At 36.6% G+C, this 26,128-nt stretch overlaps 1 protein-coding gene across 2 annotated transcripts in view; it reads left to right on the forward strand.

Moving 5' to 3' along the window:
• The window catches only part of pex5la (peroxisomal biogenesis factor 5-like a), a 74,458-nt gene that overhangs the window by 7,240 nt on the left and 41,090 nt on the right, over window positions 1-26,128 (forward strand). Inside the window, exon 2 of one of the 2 annotated variants that reach the window (XM_044129469.1) lies at window positions 25,741-25,845. The exons of the other annotated variant lie outside the window; for it this stretch is intronic. Coding sequence (XP_043985404.1) covers window positions 25,741-25,845 — 105 coding nt within the window. The remainder of the gene's footprint in view (window positions 1-25,740; window positions 25,846-26,128) is intronic. 2 annotated transcript variants of the gene reach the window in all.

The raw sequence follows: 26,128 nt of genomic DNA on the forward strand, positions 1-26,128 counted from the left end.
GCGGCGCATTACAGCTGCTGCAGTTTCTAAATGTTCAATGAACGACAAACTTGGACTAATTACCTCGCTTGTATATTATTTATGTATACGTCATTCACAAACAAACATCAAATAGGACAGATATATTTCATTAAATTTTAACAAACAAATGGCATCTACCGCGATAATTATGTGAAATTAAATTTATTATATTCCAACTTCGAAAGATTTGCCTTTACCTTAATAGTGCTCTTTGGTTCCTAATATAGTAAGGAACCAACTGTGAAAAGTCAGAAGCTGGTTGCAAACCAGTAACCTCCTCCCAGTGTCAGAATCTCACTGAGGAAAACACTGCATTAAGTTTTCTGTCACTTTATTATTTCTGCTGTAACTGATTCACATATAAAATAAGTCAATAGAGTTTAATTTACAATTTTTGTGTCTTCATGTCGTGAGGTAGATCTCAGCCAGCTGGTGAGAGAAAAAGTCGATCTTGGTCTCAAAGAGTTTGGGCACCCCTGCTTTGATGTAATTTTTACACACTTAATTAAAGGAGGGTTTAATAAAGAATAGATTTACATCACCAGGCTCATCTAAGTCGTCTGTTAGGTGAAGCTGGAAAGCAAAGGAGGTCATAAAGATGAAATTGTAACACTTTTCCTTCACTTGTTCAAGTCTAAATCAAGCAGCTCAGAGGGAGAATAGCGAGGCTTTTCTATAAATACATTTCCTACAGTTAAATTCCCATGCAGAGGTTAAAAGCTGGGCTTTCAGAGCAGAGCTTAAACGAGAGATGTATCTTTGTTCGAAGGTACACCAGCTTAAAGGTTTGATGGCAGGAAAGCTTTTAAGCCATACAGAGGAGAAGGAGCAGTTCCACAGGCCACAATCTGACTCTGAATATGTGCTACACCTTGTTGAGGTTTAAATACAATATATGAGTCAGAGTTTTCCCAAACGTACAGGTATACCTGCATGTAGCTGTAGGTATGCATTCACATGCCTGGAGCTTCAGTGTGCCAGAGAGGAGGTCAAAAGGCCCAAAGGCTTTCTTCTTGCTAGCAAAGCAAATAATTATATGTGCATAAGTTACTGGGCAAAAAGAAAAAAGAAATCTTTCCCCACAATCTTTTTGCAAGTTCAGTTTTTTCAAGTGGGTTGTCACTTTTTGACTGCATTTCTCACAAAGGTTTGGTCCAGTTTTAGGTTCCAGAGAGGAACAAGTTGACAAGCACTAATAATCACACAACTATGAGGCACTTTGGAGCGCTTATGGGCTCATCATCTGGGGTTAAAGAAATGAGGAGCATCCTGCAGTACTATATAACCAAACAGTGACTGTCAGGAATCTGTTTTGAAATTGGTTTCTATATCTATCTATAGCAGACAGTGGGGGGACAAACAAGACTGTCTCAGGCAGAGAATAGATTTTGTCCACTGACACAACTTATGATTGCTGTATCATTCATCAAAAATGTTTGTAGCTAATTGTGAACTAATTAACTGCTAATTAACTAGTTGCTCACTCTCTGTTCCAGTTACTGAAGGCCTGAAAACCGATAACCTGAAACAACACAATACATCCTTCAGACATTCAACAACTTCAACCCAAGGCCACCTGCTCTGAGCAGGACTGTCATGAAAGAAGTAATCATTTTATGGCTATCGGCACAAGAGAAAACAAAAATAAAATAATACGACTCTTTGAACAGAATGTCTTCTAGCAACAGTTTGAGATTCTTCTTCAGATCTGAAATTAGCTTGCAGGACTCACAGAAATTTAGGATTAAAGTTTAGAGAAGAGAGAAAGACAGTGAAAAAACACCACTTTAGACAAAGTTTCCCTGAGTCCCAGGGTTGATTTATTTATTTTTCTTCAAAAAGAGAATAAGTGCAAAAACCTGTTCTGTGATGATTTGATTTATTAAGTTCAATGACATATCCACACCAACCGGGTGATATTATGTCTTCCTTATATTGATAATAATTGGCTAAACATACTTTGTATTAGAAAATACTTTTTTGATATAGAAACAATATATTTATGATTATACTGAGATATTTTGAGCGGTGTTGTAAATGCTGTTAGGCTTCATCCACATATGTTGATTCCTTTCAGACTTAAAAAGCTCTTTTTGTTTCAGAAAGGTGCTTTAAAATTCCTTTGTTTGCTATAAAACCCTTATGGAAACTACAGTAATGATTCATCTTTGTTTCAGACTCTCAAGAGTTTAACATTTTCCCACACTAAAATACAATATCTGGCCTCTAACTTTTAAAATTATGATGAACACACACTTTTAGAGCAGCGCCTCATGAAAAAGTGACGGGCGTCTCACACACGGCAGCAGCACCAACCAGAAGTGTCTGGATTGATGACTGGATGGAAATAAACGACTAGTGGAGATAATGAAGCACTCTCCACTTCTATTTACCCACCTCTATTTTGGTCTGATGAAAATTTCCCTTCATTTTTTCTGTTTACATGTGAATATTACTGGGTCAGACTGCACATCAAAACCAAACAAGCAAATGAGTAGAACTTAGTCGACAAAATTTATTTGAGAGTTTAGAGAAAATGTTTATCCTGTTTCCAGTAAATGGATAAGTAAGCTCTTGAGATAAGTGTTGTATGTCTGTGGTGCTTAAAGCAGACCAGCAGTCAGAGCTGTTTTGTCTCAAGCATTGCTGTGCTGGATTTGTTTCCGGTGGAAGAAGAGAGAAATTAATTTTACAAAGTCACTGAAATGTGTCTAAAATGTGCACAGCTTACAAAAATGTCCTTTAACATCTTCCACTGAGAATATTTTAAGACTATTTTGTCCTTGTCATCGCTATCAAAATAATTGTTTATTCCTACTGCAGAGGATTGATAAATTTTTCCTCTGTATAGCTTCATATAAATTCACAGAAAGTTGTTGAGTAGCCTTCTGTAACCTTTCTGCTTTCAGGATTTTTCCTCATCCGAACTCAGGAATACTTTCATGTCAATTAAAGCTTATCCTTCAGCTATCATTTGCAGACAGGCTGCCAAAGGAAAGGTCAGTGAAAGAGTTAATGATAGAGAGAAAAATAAACCAAGATAAAAGGATGGTAAAGTACTGGCAAAATACCAGAGTGTCAGATGTGATTTATTGGCTGCTGTTTTTATTGTTCTCATGTTTTGTTTTAGTACCTTTAAACATTTTTGCTGGAAGTGAACATTTATAGATTTTTTTATATATATGAATCATTGCAAGAAAGTTTTAATAATCCAAAACTTTTATTAAATAAAGCTTACATTTTATCTTATATCATGCCTTTGGCAAAAGACTGAAGTGTTCTGTAATATTTTTAATGCAAAATTATTTTAAAAAAAAGTTGCCTTAAAAAAAATACAATAAAAACACTACAAATATGATTAATTTCAATTAAAGGGCACACACCAAATGTCCTAGCTTTTATATTTTTTTATTTACAAAACTTAAAGTGAAATCTTCAAGTAGTTTTAGGGCTTAGCATGTTGAATTTCTGCCTTATAGGAGACAGGCTTTCTACTGTATGTGTTTTTGCACTTTGTGAAACAGAGAGGCGGAGATCGTGTGCAATGGCCTGGTACTTGTTGGCAGCAATTGGCTGCTCAACTGCGATGTAGAAGTGAAAGTAACAAGGTTCAATTGAGGATAGGTGAGGTGGAAGACAAGTTGTGTCCAGTACCTGTGGCAGTAGAGACTTGAGCTGCTGCTCACTGAGAATAGTGAGAGAAATGAGTTTTATCTACTAGTATCAAAGCTCGCTGTTCTTTTAAATTACAATCCATCATGTTTTGTATAAAACAAGAATCATAGAACCATTCCATTATTTATCTATTATAAATGAAAATGCCACCATTAATATTTGCATAGACAATAATCCATGGGTAATTAATCAAGTACTGTTAATAACTTTCTTGTTAAAGCTGAAGAAGAAGAAGTTGTTGGTTCTGCAGTCACAGAGGGTCATAACGCGTCACAGCAGTGGATAAATCCTAGAACATCTCGCTACTCTCTTCTTAGACAATCATTGTTTATGTGACATTCTTCTCCATATCTTAGCAATCTGGTCACTGTGACTCAGTTTGTTCATTATAGGATTTTATTTTCAAAGAATTCAAATTCAGACATGGAAATAAGAAGTATTGCTGTAATCTACAGCTATGAAAATCATTGAGGAAGTATTAGCTCTTTTTGCTAACATGCTTTGAATCATCTATTATTTCCTCATGCAAAAACTGTTCCAGGGTAATCTGATAACAACCTAAATAAGAAAATAAGTTAATTAAGATGGATTGTTGAAGGTGTTATCAATTTGGCACTGGTAATTTTGCTAAAGGCAATTATTAAAATCATTAAAATCATTTTTCTTTATCCTATAATTACTGTTTATTGACTCTTTTAGTAGCCAAAGGATTTAAATCCAAAAGCAGACTAAGATTATTTAAGGAAATATGTTAATATGTTAATATATTAATGACACAAAGCACTATTTCACTTTCTTTCCCTTTTCATTAATTTACAAATCAGTCAAACAGATTCGAGATTGAATATCCTGGTCCTGACAAACAGAAAAGACAGTTTAAAAAATAGAAAATAGCTCTTTGACGTGATTACATGTGGCTCTCAGCCTCTTGTGTAATCAGCCCTACTGTACACATCTAATCTTACGTGAGGAGCACTTCATTCGCCCCGCCACACCTCAGACACAAACGCGTCACCAGCCCCAGCTCCAAATGACCAGCAGAGACATTTGCCTTCCATGATGAACTCCTCGCTGTGGTAATTTGCACTAGAAATAGGAAATTTACATAAGGGGAAGTGGGAACACCAGCATCTGCCTCTCCATGAAAAAAAAAAAAACACTTTGGTCTTCTTGAGTGGTCCAACATGAGACAATTATCATACTGATAACATACATCTCTGCCCCGATGAATGTGGCTCTTCATCAGTGATTGGTTGGTCAAAAGATGTTTCCAAGCTGTTATTATCAAGTATCAAGTTATCAATAAGCTCTGCATAGGGAATCATGTGGTACAGTGTTTCAAAATGGAAATTGGAAGCAGCGTCTCTCCAGAAAGAAATTGTGAAATCTTAGATTCCCTGGTTGCTAGTTGGGCTTAAAGCCAGGCTCTGCTTCAAATCAGGGAAGCCATTGTCGAGGAATCCCTGGTCTGTTTCCTTTGTGTATCTGTTTCCATCCAGAAACCACAAATCACACCCTGATGTCATTACTATCTAATTACAATAGTTTGTAGTCACAGAATGTGCTTTAATGACATAATCTTCTCTCACGCTGTGTAAGAAGAAAGAGTTGTAAAACTTTGTAATTATGACCTATTTGAACATGACTGCAAAATGAGGCAGACAGACACTGAGATTTTATCAAGAAATGTTAACAGTAAATACTGTTAAAATACTGATTTTCAGGATTGTACAGACATTGTTTAATGATCACTGAACGTGGAGCTGTCCTAACTGGCTGGACAGCGTTTGGGTTAGAGTGGGTATTTATATCATTTAGAGCTAACGTGATAAAAATTTTAATTATTGATATCTTGATGAATTTCAGTTAAAGATGTAAAAAATAAAGAAACTGGGGCGTGCTGTGGTGGCGTATAGGGGATAACGCGACCCACGTTTGGAGGCCTTGAGTCCTCGACGCGGCCGTTGCAGGTTCGATTCCGGACCTGGCGACATTTGCTGCATGTCTTCCTCCCTTTCCTGTCAGCCTACTTTCATATAAGAGACACAAAATGACCCCCTGGAGGTGAGAAAAAATAAAGAAACTGGAAGTATGATCAGGGATGTTTATCTATCGTATTTTTTGGACTATAAGCCGTTAATTTTTTCCTACGCTTTGAACCATGCAGCTTATAGCCCGGTGCGGCTTTTCTGTTGAATTTTTCTTCAACCACCAGGGGGCTCTTCAGCAGGAAGTGAATCACTGGAAGTTAAAAAAAGAAAGTGCTGACTTTCATTTAGAACAAGCACTTGCTAGCAGCAGGCAAGACCGAGAAGTTTCTTCAAACTGAGGGCTGTCGATCTGACAGTACAGGAAGGAAATAGAGCCCCAGCACATAAACAGCGTGAACGAATCCATGGTTCGGCTTTAGAGATGGAGGGCAGCGTCTGATAGGTATTTTCTAAACCTACATAAAAAGAGAACCACAGACAACGTTTATGAGTTTTCAACCAAGCTTCTGCAGAAGGAGAAGACACAGCAAACCACTTCTCCAAAGTGTTTACCATGTGTTCTGATTCCCTGTAGCAGAGCCTGTCTTTTTATTAAGCAGGAGGAAAGAAAGGAGTCGGGAGTGAAATATGGGAGAGTAATAAATAAAAGAAGGGGGCTATTCTGAAACAAGGGAGAACTTCATTCTACACACTCGCAGTTTAAGGAGTATACCAAGATAAGAAGCAGCTGCAGCTTCAAGGTTTAGGGAAAAAGCAAGTTTTGTCTTTCACACAGTTTAACAAATTCTTCTCTGGGGTGTGAATACTAACCCTTTAAATGAAAAGCAAACTGGTAACTACTTATGTATGAATGATAAAACATAATTATTCTAACAGCGTCCTAATAAATCCAGCAGATTTATCAGGACTCTTCCCTCTGCTGCGCCTTATGGAAAACTGAGAACGTCGGAGATACCAGCGGCTTATAGCCCGGTGTGCCTTATATATGTACGTTTCCTCTTTTTTTATTTGTAGGTGCGGCTTATAGTATGGTGCGCTATATAGTCCGGAAAATATGGTATCTATCTATCTATCTATCTATCTATCTATCTATCTATCTATCTATCTATCTATCTATCTATCTATCTATCTATCTATCTATCTATCTATCTATCTATCTATCTATCTATCTATCTATCTATCTATCTATCTATCTATCTATCTATCTATCTATCTATCTATGGCTCAGGAGGGATCTGCTTTCGATGCCTGTTTTACTTGTAATAAATGGCATTGGGCCACTGTGGCCCTTGATCATAGTTTGATTTTCCATCCAGGATTTTAGGAAGGATTAGTGCTGATTTAAACCCAAGAGCTTCAAAGATTTAATCTTAAAAGAGGGAAAGTGAGATCATGATGTGATGTCACCTCTGCCTTTGGATTAAATTTCCTGAAAAAAAAAACAAAAAAAAAACATGTCAAGTTATTAATATGTGTTAGACGGTGCTTTTGTGTAGCATTTGTATTATTTCTCCATTGAGATCACTGAAGTTGTGAGAGGGTATTTATTATCAGACCGATGTCTTGTGGTGGTGGAGGAAAGATAAACTGTCTGCTGACTTCTCTCTTTTCTTTCTCTTAACCACACACACTTGGGTGCTCTGTCTGGAAACCACCTCACTCTCACAAACACTCAAACATACCTACGTATTGAAAAATAAAATGTGTGCCTCCTCAATACAAGAGAACCAGCTATAACATTTGACAGTTTTCATTTAAGGCATCGTGCTCTTTATATTTGACACATTTTTGATAGATTTATACCATTACTATGTGATGACCACAGTGGAGCCATTAGATGGTTCACTGAGCCCTTTCTTGAAATGAAATGGCTTAAAGGCATTATGTCCTTGTAAAGAAGTACCATTTTCTTTTGTCCCTGAATTACATGAGCCAAGCAGCTTTATGTTGTCAGAAACCTGAAATGTTCCACTTTAAAAATAATTTGAGGTCACTCCCTTTACTGGACCTGCTGAACTTGTCCAGGAGCTGCTTGGGATACAATTTGACAAGTGGAAGTTGACTGTCTATCAGGCCTTTGTGATGTTGCGTCACATAAGCCTTAATTATATCTGAGCTGCTGTCTGTCTTTTAGATGCATTTTAGACTTTCAAGTCTTCTGTGTTTTTTGGCTTATCGACTGCCATTTCCCCCCAAATGACGTCATAAACGAAAACTGATATTCATTTCATTCTCATCATCTCTGTTATGTTATTTTACCTGGTGCATGAAGCAAATTGTATTAATTCAACAGAAACAGAAAATGTGAGTTTGCATTGCAGAAAAACAGAAATCTAGTCTGACAGCGTCTTTAAAAAATCTGAATAATTCTGAAGGAATTCAATGGAATATTCTTTTTCAAATATACATATAAAGTGTGTGTAGACTAAACACACTAATCTGTGTTTATTGCCACTAGAATGCAGGAAGGAAAATGGCAGACTAAATATATGACTGGTAGCAGCACCCTCCACATACATTTATATCAAAAAATTTCAACAAAGGTCATCTTTCTCTTAAGTAGCGTTATCTCAGGTTGACACATTTATATTTTTACTGTGGAAAAATAATCTCAAATGGAAAATAAAGTCACAAACTGAAAGAAAATCCTTTAATACTCCATTTGTTATAACTAATTTTTATTAATTACACACATTTTGCGTAGGACTTTAGTCAATACAAAAAATAAAGCTTTATCTCGCAATATTTGAATCGGAGTTAAGACTCAACACACAGAATATGTGATTGTATTACAACATAATTATCATAAACTCTGATCCTTTCATGATGCTGGGTGAAAGCCGACATTAATTTCCTTTCACAGCGTGAGTGAAAATCCTTGAACAATAAGCGATTTCTTGGCAACATGTCTTGTTTGCACAGATGGATTTGAAAGAGATTTCAAAGAGAAGAAGCGGTAAGTGACAGGGAGGGTGGAGCCCAGCAGTAAGGTGGGGTTAGGTGTCAGTGTCTCACGAAGCAGCGAGACTCCACTGGACGTCACAGTGGGGGCTAAGTAAGTGTAATGTAATATCAGGGGAACTACACTGGACCTACAACTGCTATGTAATGTATAATCTCTGAAAATCTGATTTCTGTTGATCCATTTGTCATATTTTCTGTCCATTTTATGGAACACTTAAAATAACACACTCAACTTTAAATAATTGAGTTAGATTACACAAACACAAGCAGGAAACCGGTCATGGTCAACAAGATTTGACTGATGTGAAGTCAAAGGTAAAGACAACCTACGAGTTCAACAAGCAGCAGGAACCTGCTTTTGGTCCCATTTTATGTCATATTGTGTTATGTTATATTTATTGTCATTCACAGCTTGGAAAACAATTACAAAACATTGGATGCCAGTCTAGTACCACCATAAAAACAATAGATGTGATTATTAACTATGCAATAGTTTATATAGTTTCTAAAAACTTTTAGAAACTTATTTTAGGAATTTGCAGTCTGCTTTCAACGTGAACTTCCTACATGTTCTCCACTCAGTCTAGTATCTGATTCAAATTCTTTTGAGACCTCCTAATCTGAATCTAAAGCTGCTGCAATCTTCTCTCTGAAGGCCTCAATCAGCTCACTTATTTGAACTGTTTGAGGCCTTAACCTTTAACTGTCACAGCTTCAACTTTTAACAGTCAGTAACACACTGAACTAAATGTCTGAGGTTGAGCCTCATTTAAAATTTCTAGTAAAAATGTTCTCATCATGTGTGTAATATTAGCCATAAATGTGGGGTGTGTACTACTTTATTCCTCACCAGAACCTGCATTGTTTTAAACCTTATTTTACAGAAAATTGTACTTATTTAAAGTAAGCAGACACATCTCTGTCCTGCAGTGCCTTCGGTGCTCCGGTTTCCTCCTACAGTGTAAAAACATGCTTGTTACATTGATTGCTGATTCAAAATTATTTATAGCTTTATGTGCGTCTGCCTGGCTTTTTTTTTGTCTTGTGCATTTCTGTTTTGGCCCTGCACCAGATTAACAGCCTGTCCAGCATGTACCCCATATTTCACTGAAGGACTGCTGGGAGAGCCTTCATCCCCTGCACGGCCATGAACAGGACAAAGCAGATGAAGAAAATGAGTCAGTGAGAGTGCCCCGGCATTACCAAGCTAATGATTTGCAATTTGTGTTATCTGAAAAAAGACAATGTGCTCAAAGTAAAAAACATGCTTTAACTTTGGAGCCTGTAAGGAAGGAGTGAGGGTAAGAGGTGCTGTACGATCAAAAAGACTAAGAATGTCCCACACTTAAATATATTAGACAGACTGTGGAATGTCAGCCTGTGTACTGCATGTGTAATCAAACATGCATATTGGAATATAAACACAGACATCAATGGGCAGGCACCAGCTTTCTGCTTCATTCCCTGTGGTGACAAAAGTCCACCAGAGGTGAAGCACAACACACCACTCCCTCAACATGCACTTCTCCCATATATTTGAACAAGTATTGGATAAATTCCTCCTAATGCCTGGCAGTATTACAGAGGATGTCAAATGTCTAATGTACAACTACACTGTGAAGGTTTTGAGCTGAAAGCGTTGATATTTGCACTAGTAAGCTTTAAGCCTGCCTATTAACAGTGTCATGATGATCCAGTTAGTCATGCTGATAGTATTTAGTTTAGAGCTCTACATCATATAGTGAGTGAGATTCTAGTAAGGCTTGGCGTTACAGCAATAATGATAGCTGTTTAAATAGACGTGTCCGATATCATTGATAATTTCATTGAACTTCGATCCAGCTCCATTTGTTAAAACCGATGGATGAGTTAAGTTTAATTCTTTGCAGCATCCACATTAGTTGTGCAGCGGACTGTGCATGTTACGGTCTAATTAACTTCTGCACCTTTATTTGTTTCCTCAAGATAAACTCCTCTGTTTAGACTGTAAATGGATTAACACAACATTCTCTTTAGTTTTCTCTGGTCTGTAATGGAGACTGAAATTAAATGCACCATTCCTACCAAAGGTTTGGAATGCGCTTCGGAACCAGATGCTCTCCAAAGCGTCCGGTCCATAACTCTTCAATACGCTGTAGTTCAGTGTCCATAAGATGATAATCAGAAAGGATTTTTTTTTTATTATTTGATTTTAGTTGCCTCCACGGTGGAGTCTTTGCATAAAGTTTATAATGTCTGCCTGTGTGCACCGGTCAAGGGTATGAATTATAACCTCTCAAATGGCCGATGGGCTTAAAATCTTCCCGTTGTTTAAAAAATTAACTGGTCAAATACAAAAAATATTTTGTTGATGCTACCTCTGGTGTTGACTGATATGAAATTATATTGCAATATGTTGTTCATCCATAGACCCCTGCCCTATCCTTGAAGGGCTGCTAACTCTTGGTCTCCAACTCTGGAACCATTTGTCCACCATAGTTAACTAGAGACTGTCTGAATGTTCCTAAAACATACATTTGAGATTAATTATAAATGGTAATGTAATGGTGCAAAGTGTTGGTGTGTAACTATGTGTGAGCCCTAGGGATTTATAATATACCTTGTTTTCATCCGGGAGAGCACATCTAGTTAAACCCCTAAATGTGTACACCAAGTCTTTGTCCTTTCTAAATGAAGAAATCTGGACGTAAACGATTTTCTTTAAGGCTACAATAAATAAAACTAAATAAAAATGTTGCATATCACTATAAAGTGGCATAGCAATCCAAAAAAGGAAGGCAGGAAGTCAAACTTCTGTAATAAAAAACACTAAGGAGCAAACATGGCGGCTATTGGAACTGCAACTTAAAAGGACAGTGATAAACTGATCTACAGAGAGTGCGATAGTGCAGCTGCCCAGATCTAGGACAGTCGCCGGCTCAAACTCAGTGTCACATCTGCAAAAAGAGCCTAATGCTATTTTTCAGCCAGTCGTTAGTAATCAGGTTATTTTACCCTCCTGCTCAATGCACAGAGGGGATTCTCCTTCTTTTGCTGTCGTCCTTCATCATTAGCAGTTGTGAGCCAAGTTGCAAGTAGCAACACAGCTACAGTGTAAGTAATGAGTTGTGCACACGCTGCAAGATGATCTTAGTGTCCGCTTCCTCCACGGTTTTTCTTAATGGGCAAGTGAATGGAGAAGGAGGAAATTGGCCACCAGGGCCTGAAAAAGACTTTTGTACTGTCAGGATTTGAGGTGTTATCAATGGAGGTAGAAGTTACAGAGGAGAGTTCAACCTGAGGCTGAGATTTACCGCCACATCATCATTAAACTTCCACTGCCCTTGAGTCACTCTTCATATATTGGCCACTGTCAAAGTGCCTACCAGGTCTGATCTGTTGCAAAGGCTTATTTAAATACATTAAGCATTTGTGTTTATTTTGATCTATTTCAAATTATTTGAGATTCGGGTTTTAAATGCCGTTTGTGAGTTTTTGTGAGAGTGAAACTGCTGTATTTAAAGTGGTAGCTTACCACCGCTTTTATTGTTTTGTATTTCCAGTGATCCAAGGATTCTGTATTTTAGAAAATCTAAACATGTTAAAACATACGTGCTGATGTAACAATTAGCTATTATCTCATAATGTATGCATCATATGAAAAACAGCTGCTTTATGATCTACTTTGTTGTCAAAAACAAAATTAGTCTGCTATCATTAGTCTTTGCTGACAGAGTGCACAAAAGTGCAAAGACAGAAAAAAAATGGTTGAGCTTATGCTATTTCATCAGTTCATCACTTTCTTTAGTGGCTCACAGATGGTTAAGTGCTGTGTCCAGAAGAAGGAGAGAGCTGACTCATGGTTATTTGTTGAACAGCTTTAGGATGATTCATTTACTGTTATATCAAGGCTTCCTGCCAGGTCATTTACCGTCTCAAAATGTGCATTAGAGTCAATGTAATAACCCAGTAAAAGCCCCACTTAATGTAAGATTTGTATTCTGATTGCTGCTGGGCATAATAAGACAGCAACATCTGAGACAGAGTCTTTTTTATTATTATTATTTTAAAGTTTTGTATTTCCAATTTGGGGTTGTGGTTGTGATGTTTTATTTATTTTTTATTTCTACTTTTGTGCATCCTAACTTCACAGGAAAATATTACTAATTATAGGCAGATTCAAGCATGCCCTTCAAGTTCAATAGTTGTGCAAATTAACTGCTCTATACTGATATAAGTTCTTGCTGCACAATCACTGCTACAATCATGGCAAGGACAGAAGTAGAAATGTGAAGCACACCGTAATCATACGTAAGATAGCAACAAGTATGTTTTTATCTATTCTTTTGTAGACTACAGAAATTATTTGTGTTAATGTAAAACATGCAACACTAAAAGAAAATAGATATTCCTTCGTTATGCAAAAGTAGGTTTTTCATCTCCTGCTTAAAGTATTACCTGCAGTTTTTGGGAGACTGAAATTCCGACTATACCTGTTTGTCACAAAAAGTGATGGTCCTTGGTGATGTGATGGAATTTATCCTGACTAAAATACTGTAAATGACACCTCATTTGAAGGCAAGTAAAAATACAGTCAGAGAACATAGATGCTGTTTGCTTGGCAGCTGATTTTGAGGTGTAGATCATTATTTCTGAAGGCATTGAGAATTTGACTAATGTGGAAACTCTGGTTTGAATGAAAGAGGAATCAGTCAATAAGGAATCAGTTTGGCCTAACAATTTCTAAACTGTTGCTACACTGTTGCCTTACAGCAAGAAGGTGTTTGGTTTGAATATTGGCCTTTCTATGGAGTTTGTATGTTCTCCTTGGGTGTGCACGGGCTCCCTCTGGGTACTCTGGTTTTTTCCCACAGTCCAAAACTTGACTGTTAGGTTAATTGGCTTCTCTACATTGTTCTGTATTATGAATATGTGTGTGCATGAATTGCCCTTTAATGGACTGGAGAACTGTCCAATAACCACTAACCCAATAGCTGCAGGAGATAGGTGCCTGCCTCCCCCCAATCCTGTATAGATAAGCAGGTATAGATAATGGATGGTGCAACACTCATTAAAAGACTGAAAAATAAATGACCATGCTAATTAAAATGAAGGCTTATAAAGAGACTCTAATCTCTAAAGGCATGAAATTGGTAATAGTTTGGATGTTAAAGCTCACACAGCTTTAATAATTGATTGATAGCTGACAGCAAACTCTGCAAGGCTGTTTGGCTTGTCAGCTGCCTGGCTGGTCATGACCGCTCAAATTAAAGCCTGCTCCCATGTCCTTGTGGCTGACACGACCATAAAGAACCATCAGTGTGTTTCCCCAAAACAAGAATGATCTCTGCTCACACAAACTTCACTTTAAAAGTGCACAATTCAATTTCACCCCTCAGTCAGGAGGCATGAGGAGTAATCTAACGAGCTAAAAGAAAAAAAAAAATCAATCTTCTACTCAGAAACCTGGAGGCCCAAACAAAGCTTATTATTTTGTGCCTTGTTACTTGATTGTGGAGTAGTCTCCAGAGAAAATGTACAGATTCAGGGGAAGAGAGGAGAGAAGACCATGTGAAGAGGAAGGTAAACACTCGACAGAGCAGCTTATAGACCGCTGTGAGTTTATAATAGTTCATTAAGTACAAGCTTGTAAGTCTGAACAAGATAGATCTTATTCAAGAGCTGTAATTAGCGGCATGCAAATTGGGAAAATGAAACATGAAGGTCAGAAAAATAACAAGTAGCTACAACTATTAACACCAGTTCTGGAGGAAGTAGATGAAAAGCAATTGACATTTTAATTAGATTAAAATCTATTCTCATTTTTAATATTCCTCTTACCTTACCTCAAGACAGAAATTCAAATCTGTGCATGCATTTTAGATCTATTTGTAGCATAATTCATAAAAGCAGTTGCAATTAAATACTAAGAGTGTTTTGTCAAACATATCAACAAAAAGCTGTTTTTTATTACCAATTTTATTCAAGATAATAAATGGCTTCTCTAGCAACAAAAGCCAGCAGGTTCATTTTCACACTGATGCATATAAGCCATGTTCTCTCACCAGTTTATAGCTATTTGCAACAAAAGATGCTCAATGTTCAGTGTGTATACATATACATATTCATGTATCAGGTCACAGTTGCTCCCCCATCTTTGGGATTTATGCAGCCAACCTGAAACTGATTACATGCTCTGTAATCCAGAGTTAATTTTTTATGAGCAGCAGTCTTTGTTTCATGTTCACGTTTCAACTGGAGCCTAGGCCATCTGCACATCACACTGCTTCAGGTTGAAAGGTTTGACATGAATATCGTGGTAAGGTATGTTAGCACCCTTTTGTTTTTTTAATCATTTTGGCACCTAGCTTGGCTGGTGAAACTGGGCCAACATGTGTTTTTGACCTCCTGACCTCAGCTCAAACAAAGAAAAACATGACCACATTAGAAAAATTGAAACTTCGACCTGGTGACACCACGCTATAAATAAGAGAAAATACTTTTTCTACGGTACTGTAAAAAGTCTTCAAATAAACGCAAGTGGTGAAATAGTAATAAAAAAAATGCAGTTATGTTTAACTTTTTTTGAGATTCATGAGATTTGATTTGTATTTGATAATTTACAAAACTAAATCTTTATATTTATGGTTACTATTCACAATGAAAACAAATGGACTAAATTAAGTCTATGTGATGTTTTTATCTGGTTTGTAACCATATTATGACCCCACAAGTCAAAAAATTGGAACAATTAAAGAATTGTTTTTGTTGTGTCATATGGCTAGTTGGATGGATTGGGTACATTCCTTTGTACTTATAAACCCAAAGTGAAAAGGTTTATTCTCAGAATGAAAATATGAACATTGTTATATATTTTTTTCTTCTTTTTTATGAGCTTTCTGTACATTCTATTTCAAAAGCAACAATTTTTCATGTGAGGGAAAAATGTTACATGTCTTCAGTAACCCTTTCAGAATAATAACTGAACCTGGAAAGAGACCCTATTCATGCAAGAACTGACACTGTTGGCACCCAAAATATGCTTAAGGTTAAAGTCTTAAAATGTTGTTGTCGCTCATCATCAAAAAGCCTTTTTAACCCTTTTTTTCATCGTTTCTGACAACTTCTGCCAGCCTGTAATTAAATCTGGGTGCCTAAAACAGAAGTTAGGGTCTTCCTTACACACTCTGAGTGTGTGTTGGTGTGTGTACATCTGTGATACAGACTAATGGGCTTGTACATGTCTATTAGATGGAAGGACACGTCTGGTTACATTGTGAATTCATTCAGCTTATTTGCTTGAGTTGCTCTTCCATCTGAACCTTGGATGTTGAACATGGAGCTGCAAGTGTAACAGATTACAAAGCTGAATGATACACGTGATGCCATTCTTAAAAGAATCATCGTTATAATGGAATACATACAGAAGACTGATAAATGAAGGTCATTATACACAATGAGGTAAGAAGACCGTCCCCAGGACTAATTGATTGGGTTCTGGTAGTCAGAAAGTGATTCTTCTCATTCATTTATCATCCTTTTTAACATTTAATTAAAAGGATTTTTAGATCAGAAAATAACTGGAATCTTATTTTTTTTCATCAATAAATATTACAGACAGTTAGCACAGACGCTGTTCAAGGAAGAAAACGAAAGAGAAATACCCAACGCAACAGAGCCAATGCATGACACTAAACACTGAAAGACCAATCGTTAGCTAAAAAAAAATCTATGCCCTATGAATATCCAACTGGTTATTCACTGGTTTGTGGATAACCCGGCAATACCTCTAGTCCTGGCACATAGCATTTCCACCTTGGTTGATGTATCCAGTGGAAGAGCTAGAAAATTCCTGTTGATCTCAATTTGGATTTATGCACAGTCGTGTCACTATTCTCAAGCATGCACTAATGCGTTTGTGCTCATTCCTATGTAAGTCATGTTTGCTGAGCTGTCCCAGGAAACCGCTGGGATAATTTTTCGGTATCTATAATCATTATGAGGCATTACTGTTCTCTCCCTCTCCCAAAGCATCACTTCATTTTTGCGAAAGCTTGGCCCAGGCACATTCTCTTCAAACTGAAATACTACCAGCTGCTCTTCAATGAAATTAGGTTTGTGGGGACTAGGTTGAATGATTATTTTCTGTGCTGTAAATCCAATCAAAGATAAAAATGGTAAATAGCTAGTGTGATGATGAAACTATGGTCAATTACTTCTTGATTTATGTCAAGAAGTTTGAGAAACGACATGCTTTTACTCAATCCACAAGAAAGAATCATGCCTGTATTGTGTGTGGAGACGCAAGACATGGAGATAAAATATTCTTCTGCAAACAGTTCAAAGCAATGAATTTACCTGAAAAGCTCAAAATTGTAAAGACATTGGACACATGCAAAAGGTGTTTGAGAAAGCATGGAGATGCTGATTGCGTCAACACTTACCTTTGTAGAGATAAAGATTGTAAGAAAAGAAGCTTTTCAGATCACCATTTCCTCCTTTGCCCAAAGGGTAAGTTTACAAAGGTTGAGACTGATAAACCAAGAAGGGAAAATAGACTGACAGAAGAGCAGGAAAAATTCATAGCTGGACTTTCACCAGAACTAGCAGAAGAATGCAGAGAAGCCTTTTCAAATGTGACTGCTTCAACAAAAAACACAAGGCATGAAGCCTCTGGGCTTATGGAGTCATATGGACTAAAAGAGCAACCTGTCATTCTAATGCTATTGGAAGTCACTGCGAACGCAGGCCAGAAAATTGGCACTTTGATTGACTTGGCTTCTGATACTAATTACGTTACTCATCAAGCAGCTAAAAGGTTGAGCCTGGAAGGTGAAAACATAACATTAGTTGTTCATGGTGTTGGGGGAATGTCAGTCAAAGTTAGAACAAAAAGATACCTGTTAAAAGTGAGAGTTAAGACCCCCAAAGGCACAGTGAAAGCTCACCAACTCATTTGTTATGGACTTAGTGAAATTGCTAAAGTGCTTAAAGTCATTCAACCTCAACAGTTGCAAAAGTTTTTCCCAGATGTTGGCCTGGAGGACCTTAAAAGACCAGATACCATTGAGCTGATAATAAGCCACAGAGAAGACAGACTGGCCCCTCAAAGAGTCAAAGTTGTTGGAGACTTAGTCCTGTGGAACAGTCCACTCGGCATGACCGTGGGAAGAGCTCATCCGGATCTTTGTGAAGACGTGGCAGCATACAGGTCAGAAACGCACTTTGCTCGTTCTATGCGCATTGCTGCTGTAAAGTATAAAGAAGCCTGCAGTTTTGAAGAAGTTAAAGCAGAAAGCAAAAACACAACTACCAATAAAGAGTTCATTGATTGGTGGAAGTGGGAGAGCATAGGAGCAGCTTGTGAACCAAAGTGTGGTGGATGTCGCTGTGGGACATGTCAGCCAGGTGGGAAAGATATGACATTAATGGAGGAGAAAGAACTGGAGGACAAACAAGGAGGACGAAGAAGGAACTTCAAAGGAAGATACCCTCAACAATACTTCACAGAGATGTAAGGCACATTGTTGTGTTATTGCCAATAGAAGAACAAGAAAACCCTGCTGGGACAAGATCTGGTGAAGATAGAGGCGTGACCTCCTTGGGTTCAAAAAACCAGGAGCTCAAGTGGGAGGTGTCAAGTTAAAACAGCAAATGGTGTATTTTTGTGTGCAGTACCATCTCCACCCAGCTGGCACGTGGCTCACAGAAAATCAAGCACACCCGTTTCTCACTCAGGCGTTTTCTCAACTCAGCACACCTGTGTTGAAATAATCTCTACAAACAAAGACCTCATCTTTAAGCTCCTGCAGAAACACCACTGGTAGGAACTGAACTTTAAACCTGTATTCGGAGGACTTAGCTGGCTTTACAAAAATGGATTTATGAAAGTAGTTTATTTTGTTTATTTTTTTTGATGACTTAAAAGTAATTTGTAATTTGTTTGTTTGTAGGTTTTCAACCGGCTTGGGTGTCATGTATTGGAAAGTACAGTGATTTAAAGAAAAAAAGAGAAAAGAGAAATAAAATGAAAAGATGACACTGAGAAGAGTTGGTCCTGGATTTCTTTGATGGGAGCAAGCCCTTGTCAAGTTTGGGCAGAAGCTAAGGTGATTTGTAGAGGCCAGAAAACCTGACAATTTATAAACAGATATACTTACCTGCAGTACCATAAATAACACTGAATCCACCATTTTATACAGAGGAACATCCAGGAGGAGGTTTGTATCTTTATTTATCATATAAAGAACATCGTCTTGTGTGTTCATAATATTGTACTGCTTCTAATGAAGTACATTAGATATAACTTGTGAATTATTACATTTCTAATTACAGAGTAGTAATTCATGTAGTTGACTCAGTTCTGTTTACTTTTTCCATGCATATTTTGACACAAATAGGCACACTTCATGTGTAGTCCAACCTTTGGCTTTAAGTTGCACAACTGGTAGAGAAAAAAACATCATAGTCAAGAGAAAACCTCAAATTCAACTTCTTTAACTCAAATAATTTGAATTTGGTAACAATAGTAATTAATTAGGTCTGGGTGAAAATCAAATCTCACCTCATCCCAAATCCAATTTAAATTAGTGGTCTCTTTTTTTCATCCATTTCTTTTCTTAAAAGTAAATTAAAAATGACGGAAAATGGTTTACAAAACCAGTTATTATTTCAATCATCCCTTGTGGGAGTTGATAAGAAATTAAAATCCAAGTCCAAGATGAAAAAATATAGGTTCTGGATGGGTTGACATTATTATGAACTACAGAAACTCTTGGTATGCATTGTTAAAAATGATCCAGTGTATCCAGAAATTAAATCGTATCCATAAATATTTGATTGGTTGATTTATGTAACCTGCAGTTACAATTTCTCATTTTACTTTCTTACTTTTCTTCTATAAATATATAAATAATTACATTGTATAGCACTCATTTAAATCCATCATCATATCATTAAATTATAAATCAAAATACTTTCATTTTGTTCAAAAGGTTCAACATTGTAATCATGCATCTTATTTCTATATTGTTGTAATAGCACTAGAGCTGCAGCTGCAAAACTATTAAGTAATTTAAACTTTTATTGTCTGTCATCAACAGTCTGTCATATCTGATTGGTTAACAACTCTAATTTAGAGCAATCATCCTGATGAGTGCAATTAATTCTCCCACTAACTTTGATGGATGAGACTGACAGACAAAATCTAACAAATCTGCAAGAGAAAACCATAAAATAATCATATGAATCATTGTTTTAGGGGGAACAATGATTGACTGTTTCTATTTTTTGTGTGTAATTATAAAGAATACTTTATATTTTAAATGTCCATTTTAACAAACAAGCAACACATTAAAATACAGATTTAGTGCTTTTTTTATTCACTAAATTGTGATCTATTATTAAATATACAACATTTCCAGTTTGAATAAATAAAATAAACAACTAAAAACTATAACTTTAACGTACTGCTCTGTAGTTAAACACAGGAAGTGCTGATATTTTGCCGCAGGGTGTCTTTCAGCAAATCGCCTGAAGCCGGCTTTGTTGACTGAAGGGTTCAAAGAATTACTAAAGCTTATATCCGGACAGCTCTGTCTGTCACATGTTACAGCTTGCATTCCTGACAGGCAAGCCAAATGCTGCTGTCTGAGCAATCTGCCGATGAAAGGTTGTGCAAACACAAAAAAGCTGAACCATTGTAAAATGACCAAATCTCTGGCTGTGAGGTAAATCGACTGCTTTATCCAGCCAAATGTGTTCTGAGAAGACTGATGCCACACATCACTTCTTCCATTGTAGTCAAGTTGTGATGAATATTGTCTTTTATGTTCTGCTGCATAGAATGACAGAGAAACAATTTGTGCTTCAACAATGATTTATCTAATTAGTTTAAAAGTCTGATCTGTACTCTTGTCCTGGATGTAATTAGATAACCGTGGAATAAAACCGCCGTGCTTCAGGCTTTTCATTTAAGCACATTGCAATAATTGCAATTCATTTAAGTTCATTTCGCCCCTAGCACCAAAAGGTGTTTAATTGAAAACTCAAATAATTTTTTTTTTTTTTAGAAATTAAAGTGTTTTAAGTTTCAAAGCTTCATCATGTCCATAGCTGACATTTATTGTGGGAAGCTGGAGATTACGTTTCAGTTCTTGTAAACCACTCAGAAAACATGAGTGTCTAATAAATGGATCCTCTACAGACAAGCCTTAGAGTGAGGCCAGTTATTTGTACTGGGATATAAATGTCCCTCAGCTGCAGTTTAATTTAGAGCATTTCAACAAAGAAATCCCCAGATTTTTACCCGATGTCGCTGCAAAGTCGTAATCCAGGGTGATCAATGTGGATCGTGATGTATTCCTGTCTTCTTTACTGATGATTCATTATAAGAACCAAACTCTCTTTGAGACCTTACAGTGGAAACAGTAGCAATAAAATGAAAATAATAATAATAATAATAATAATAATAATAATAATAATAATAATAATAATAATAATAATAATAATAATGTTCATTAGGAACAACCCTGTTATCTAGAAATTTAACAACACAGGAAGTTCAGTTTTCAATTAAATTCTTTGTACATAAACAGAGTGACTAAAATCTCAATTCACAAAATTTAACATGTTTTTTTTTACTTTCTTTGCCAATTGAGCTTTAAAATGTTCTATAATTTTTAATTTAATATCAAGAAGATCAGACAGAGATGAACTTGTGACTTTTCTGCTGTATTTGTCCAATCTACGTCTCAGTAATAAGCATTACTGGGAAGTCTAAAAAATAAATGTTGTTACATTTTACACACACTTGAGCTGAACTGTCTTCCTTTTCTAAATGTTTGTGGTTTGGTCCAATGACATATGTAAGACTAATGTTGACGTGTTGAGAATCTGCTTTATCTTTAAAACTCTCTCTTTGAATGAGGTGGGATGCGCTAGTTGCCCCTATATTCTATTTATTGTTATTTTCCACGGTATTTCAGCTCACCGGTGGCAGTATCTGCCACTCTAGTCCACAGAGTATAAGTTCATCCCTCACGCTGATCAATTTTCTGTTTGCCTGGAGGGACCAAGCTGTTTGTAGTTTCCCTGTGAAGTCGAGAGACAAACACGCAGGAGGTGAGCAGAGCTGAGGTTTGCAAGAAGCAAAAAGTATGCTGCATTTATGTAAGCACTTGAAATAATGTTAGTTGGACTTCTTCTCCTGTCTCTTGAAGATGATTCACCTCTCATTCAACATATGTCTTTAGTTCTGATCACGATCAAATATCAGGATTAAAAGTTGCAGTCAGAATTATTACTCTGCAAAAGTCACATGAGTCACCGACTCAATACTTCATTTGGTTCAATGTTTGTGTTATCATTTGTGAAATGCTTCCTTACAATTCCAGCATGAGGTGTTTTGATCACATGTTCCTATAGTTGTCTAACCAACAGGTGAAATGAGTCAAAGATACAATCTAGTTTTTAGAAAGTGAGAACCTAAGGACACCACCCTTTGGTTAGTGTTGTTTGTTTGTTTGTTTGTTTGTTGTAGATAGATTCTTCCACTTCTCTCTTGAATCATTTATTTTCCTTGATCAACATTCCCACATTACTGTATTCAAAAGGAAGTTGTTTATCCTTTAGTAAGTGATATAGGGTATTAACTACCAATCATTCATTGCCTTTTTTTGTTTTTTGGGGGGTAGTTTGTCCTTATTCAGTGCCTTGTAGGTAGCAGTATCCCTTCATAAAATAATGACTGTCCTGTTATACTCAGGTGTATTAAGGATCACTGAACATCTCCACATGTCTGCAGGTAAAACTGTGATGTATTGGTCCTTGTGGGGAACGACTGTGCCTTCATTTTGAGTTGCATGAGGTCAGAAGGAGGAGGCTTGGTGTTAAAGAGAGTTGCTGAAACTTTGATATTAAGTTTCTCTGCCACTTGGTTTGAGATGTTGCTTCTAGTTGCCAATTCAGTGAAAGTTATAAAGTCTTCAGTTCTTGTGGAAACATGAGGAAATCAAGTCCCTTGGCTAGAGCTGCATCTTCAGGCAGATATATTCCTCACCCAATGGTCTGGACTAACAAAAGCTGCAAGTCATTTCAGGTTCTGCTCTGCATTAGGTTATGCTGTTGTAGTTTTTGTTGAAACCTGGGTTTTTATAAAAAAAAAAATTAAACCTTATTTTATGTCTTAGGAAGAAGATAGTATAGTGTTGACAATTTCAGGGGAACTTGTTTAGTACTTTGTAAAATACCTCTATCTTGATTATACTTCCACCAAGTAACTCATTTTGTGCCTTGGGAGGTCTATTTGTGCCCAACTTGAACTTCTTGGCTGACTATCACGTGGCATCAATATTGCGATGGTATGATTAATTTTGTAAATGGGACAACTCCCTCCTACAGAAAAACAACCCCACAGTTTTGGGCTGTGAGGAAAACAAACCCTAGTACTTCAAAGTTGAGATGTTGTCCTCAGGCTTGCAAACTTCCCCTTATTTCCTCTAAAAATAATGATTGTCATTATGATTTTTATTTCATCAGACTGCATGACATGTCTCTCCTGTAGTCTCTGTGCATTTGTAAGTTATAGTACATCTTTGTTCCACTGCTTATACCATAATGGCATCTCTCTCTCTGTGGTTTTTTATGACTCATTTCACTGTAGACAGGGTTTTTATCTGAACAAAGTGGTTATACTAAGTATTTATGTGAATACATAAGCAAATCCTTCAGGGTTTTAAATATTGTACCCAAGGATGAATCTTACCTGTGGAGATCTACATTTTATTTTCTCATGTATTTCCTGATTTCTCTTGATTTTCTTTGATCCAACAGAAGAGAGAAGCAGTGCATCTGTAGTGTTGCCTTAAAATATATCATTAGATGTCCCCACAAATACCTCAAATGTTTGAAATTAATCTATAAGAAATCTTAAAGCCATGCATCTGAGCTTTTACAAATTGTTATATACATATATATGCATCGCAAATAGAAATAATGTAAATGTGTGTAACATAAAAATGTTGTCATTTTACACAGAGTATACAAATATCCTGTGTCAGAGGTGTATGTCATTTCATGTTAAAGAACTAAATTAAGTTCAAATGCACTCATGACTAACAATGTAAAAAGAATAAGCAGAATCTAAATGAAAAGGTCCTAAAATTAACAAATCAGATTTAATAGAGGATCTAAAAGATGCTAAGTTTTAAGGTTGTTGCTCAATTTGCTTTGGAATGATTGGAAGAAAAAAATGTAAAGCAAATTTGTTCCTTCTAGTACTGCAACATGGAAGACCCTGTGTTGGACTTTTTCCCAGTTAATGCAAACCCTGAACATTTCACACAAAACAAAAATCTGACAAATCAAAAACTGCACAATTTGCATTTTAGACTAAACCTCCAGGAACAAATGTTTGTGCTGCCTGAAATCTGGTTGCTCAATTGCCGCTTCGCTTCTGGCTACATCTCAACGAGCTGTGCTGTTGATTTATATGAGCGAGTTCAAGCCAGAAAGAGGGAGCAGGTGCTTTATCAAGAGTATTAGGCTTTTAAGGAAAGTCCCCCTCTGGGCTCGGCTCATGCATTTTGTCACTTGATCAGTTGAGGAAATCAGTAGACGAAGAACCTAATTTATTTTTCTTACAAGCTGAAATGTGAAAACCCCTAATAAGACTTTGCTGGCAGAGTATTTCATGCTCTGAACTGAGACCTTTGCAGAGTAAAACCATAAAGTTAAAGAGTGGTGAACAACATTTTTTTGTCTTTCGGTAGGTCTAGTAGTTATCTACGAGTGACTCCACTATTTTCAGACATTTCAGATGAAACAGCAGAACCAAACAATTAAAATAATATATTTGTCTTTTCATGATTACCTATGCATATTATCCATCTAACTACTATGCAACTACCTATAGAAACACATTTATATGTTTTGCTTTACATGGGTTGTGGTAGGGACAAAAATAGCAATGTAGGGACAGAATTGGTAAGAATTGGTGAAAGAATTAACGAAACGTTGTACTACTATGTGACTTGTGTGGCTGTAGATGAGTGTATTATCATCATGTATGTAAAACTTCCACTTACAACATACAAAACTTAAACTGACGATCCAGCCAGATTTACAGTACCGTAATTCTGCCACGCTTTAAAACTTACCATTGTAATTTTTCAAACCATTGAAAAATTACAATGGTTTCTGAAAGGGGAGACTTTGCACTTTCCAGCAAATATCTGGTTATTACGGTAATTTTTAAAAAATGGCAAATTTCAAAAATAACTTGCTAGATATTGAAAGTTCCAGTTGTTATGGATAAATGGGACTTTTAAATAACTTTGTGCAATTAAACTAAGTAAAAATATCCATTATATCCATTTTAAATTTAGGACAAAAAGGGCTTAAGAGAGACGGTTCAGGCTTTTTGATATTAGCTATGGACTAATAGCCATGAGGTGCCACCAAAATTTTAGCAGAAAAGTCCAATTACATTCTATCCAAACATTGGTATCATCAATTTAAATATTCAGTAGCACAATCTGATTTAAACAGTTCAATGTCCCCATAGAGATGTATTGGATCCATCAGTACATTACTTATTTTGTCCTCTATTTATTCAGGTAAGAATTGTATGCTGTACTGTCACAATCAAGCAGCCAAAGGCCAAATAGCACCTCTAAGTTAGTATTTGACAATTAAAACAATAGATTTTAAAAAATTAGATTTTGGTTCTATTCTATATAAAACAAATCAGGTCATTTTCTGCACTCAATACAGTTTTTGCTGTAGATTTGTGACAAGTAATGTGATTATCCTGTCATACATCTTTTATAATTCTCCATCTTACAAGCTGTATTTTGGACTCAGTATAATACTTTCCCATCCTAAATTGGAAAAAGTATTGCTCTGGACAACCATACTCATTTGTATATGCAGTCAAACGTCTACATTGTGCAGTGACGCTTCTCATTGCCATAGTGATGTGGAAATATTGATGTTTTTGTTGTTAGACAGCCTCACACATATCATACAGTGTTTTTTGATGTTCCCTCGATGGGGGCAAAAAGTTGTCTAACTGTCCTGACAAAAGTCATTGTTGATTTCACTGTTGTAGGGGAAAGACTCTAGGGCTGCAGATAAGACTGTTGCCATGGTCCTGAAGGAGATACCAAGTAAGGCGTCATCAGAAGGGAAGCCCCTCCTCACAGTGACTACCAAGGTGGGCAGATCCATTCCAGAACCCCCCACCTTTAAGTGGGACGTCTTCTTGTGTTGGTGACACTGAAATATTGGGAAAGCTTAGCGTGTCCTACAGCCGACCTCCACTGTCTGCTAACTCATTACTTGAGGCTTATGACTGTTGTGTCTAACAAAAGAGTGACTATAATTATATTTTCCAGCTGCTCTATGGGGTATAAAACATTTTACATTTCTGCATTTATTCAGTGAACAAATGATATAATGGACAGCAAAAGTAAGGTCAATTTGTTGCAGTAATCCAT

Source organism: Gambusia affinis, linkage group LG10 (genome assembly GCF_019740435.1).
Source record: "Gambusia affinis linkage group LG10, SWU_Gaff_1.0, whole genome shotgun sequence".
Taxonomy (NCBI): Eukaryota; Metazoa; Chordata; class Actinopteri; order Cyprinodontiformes; family Poeciliidae; genus Gambusia; species Gambusia affinis.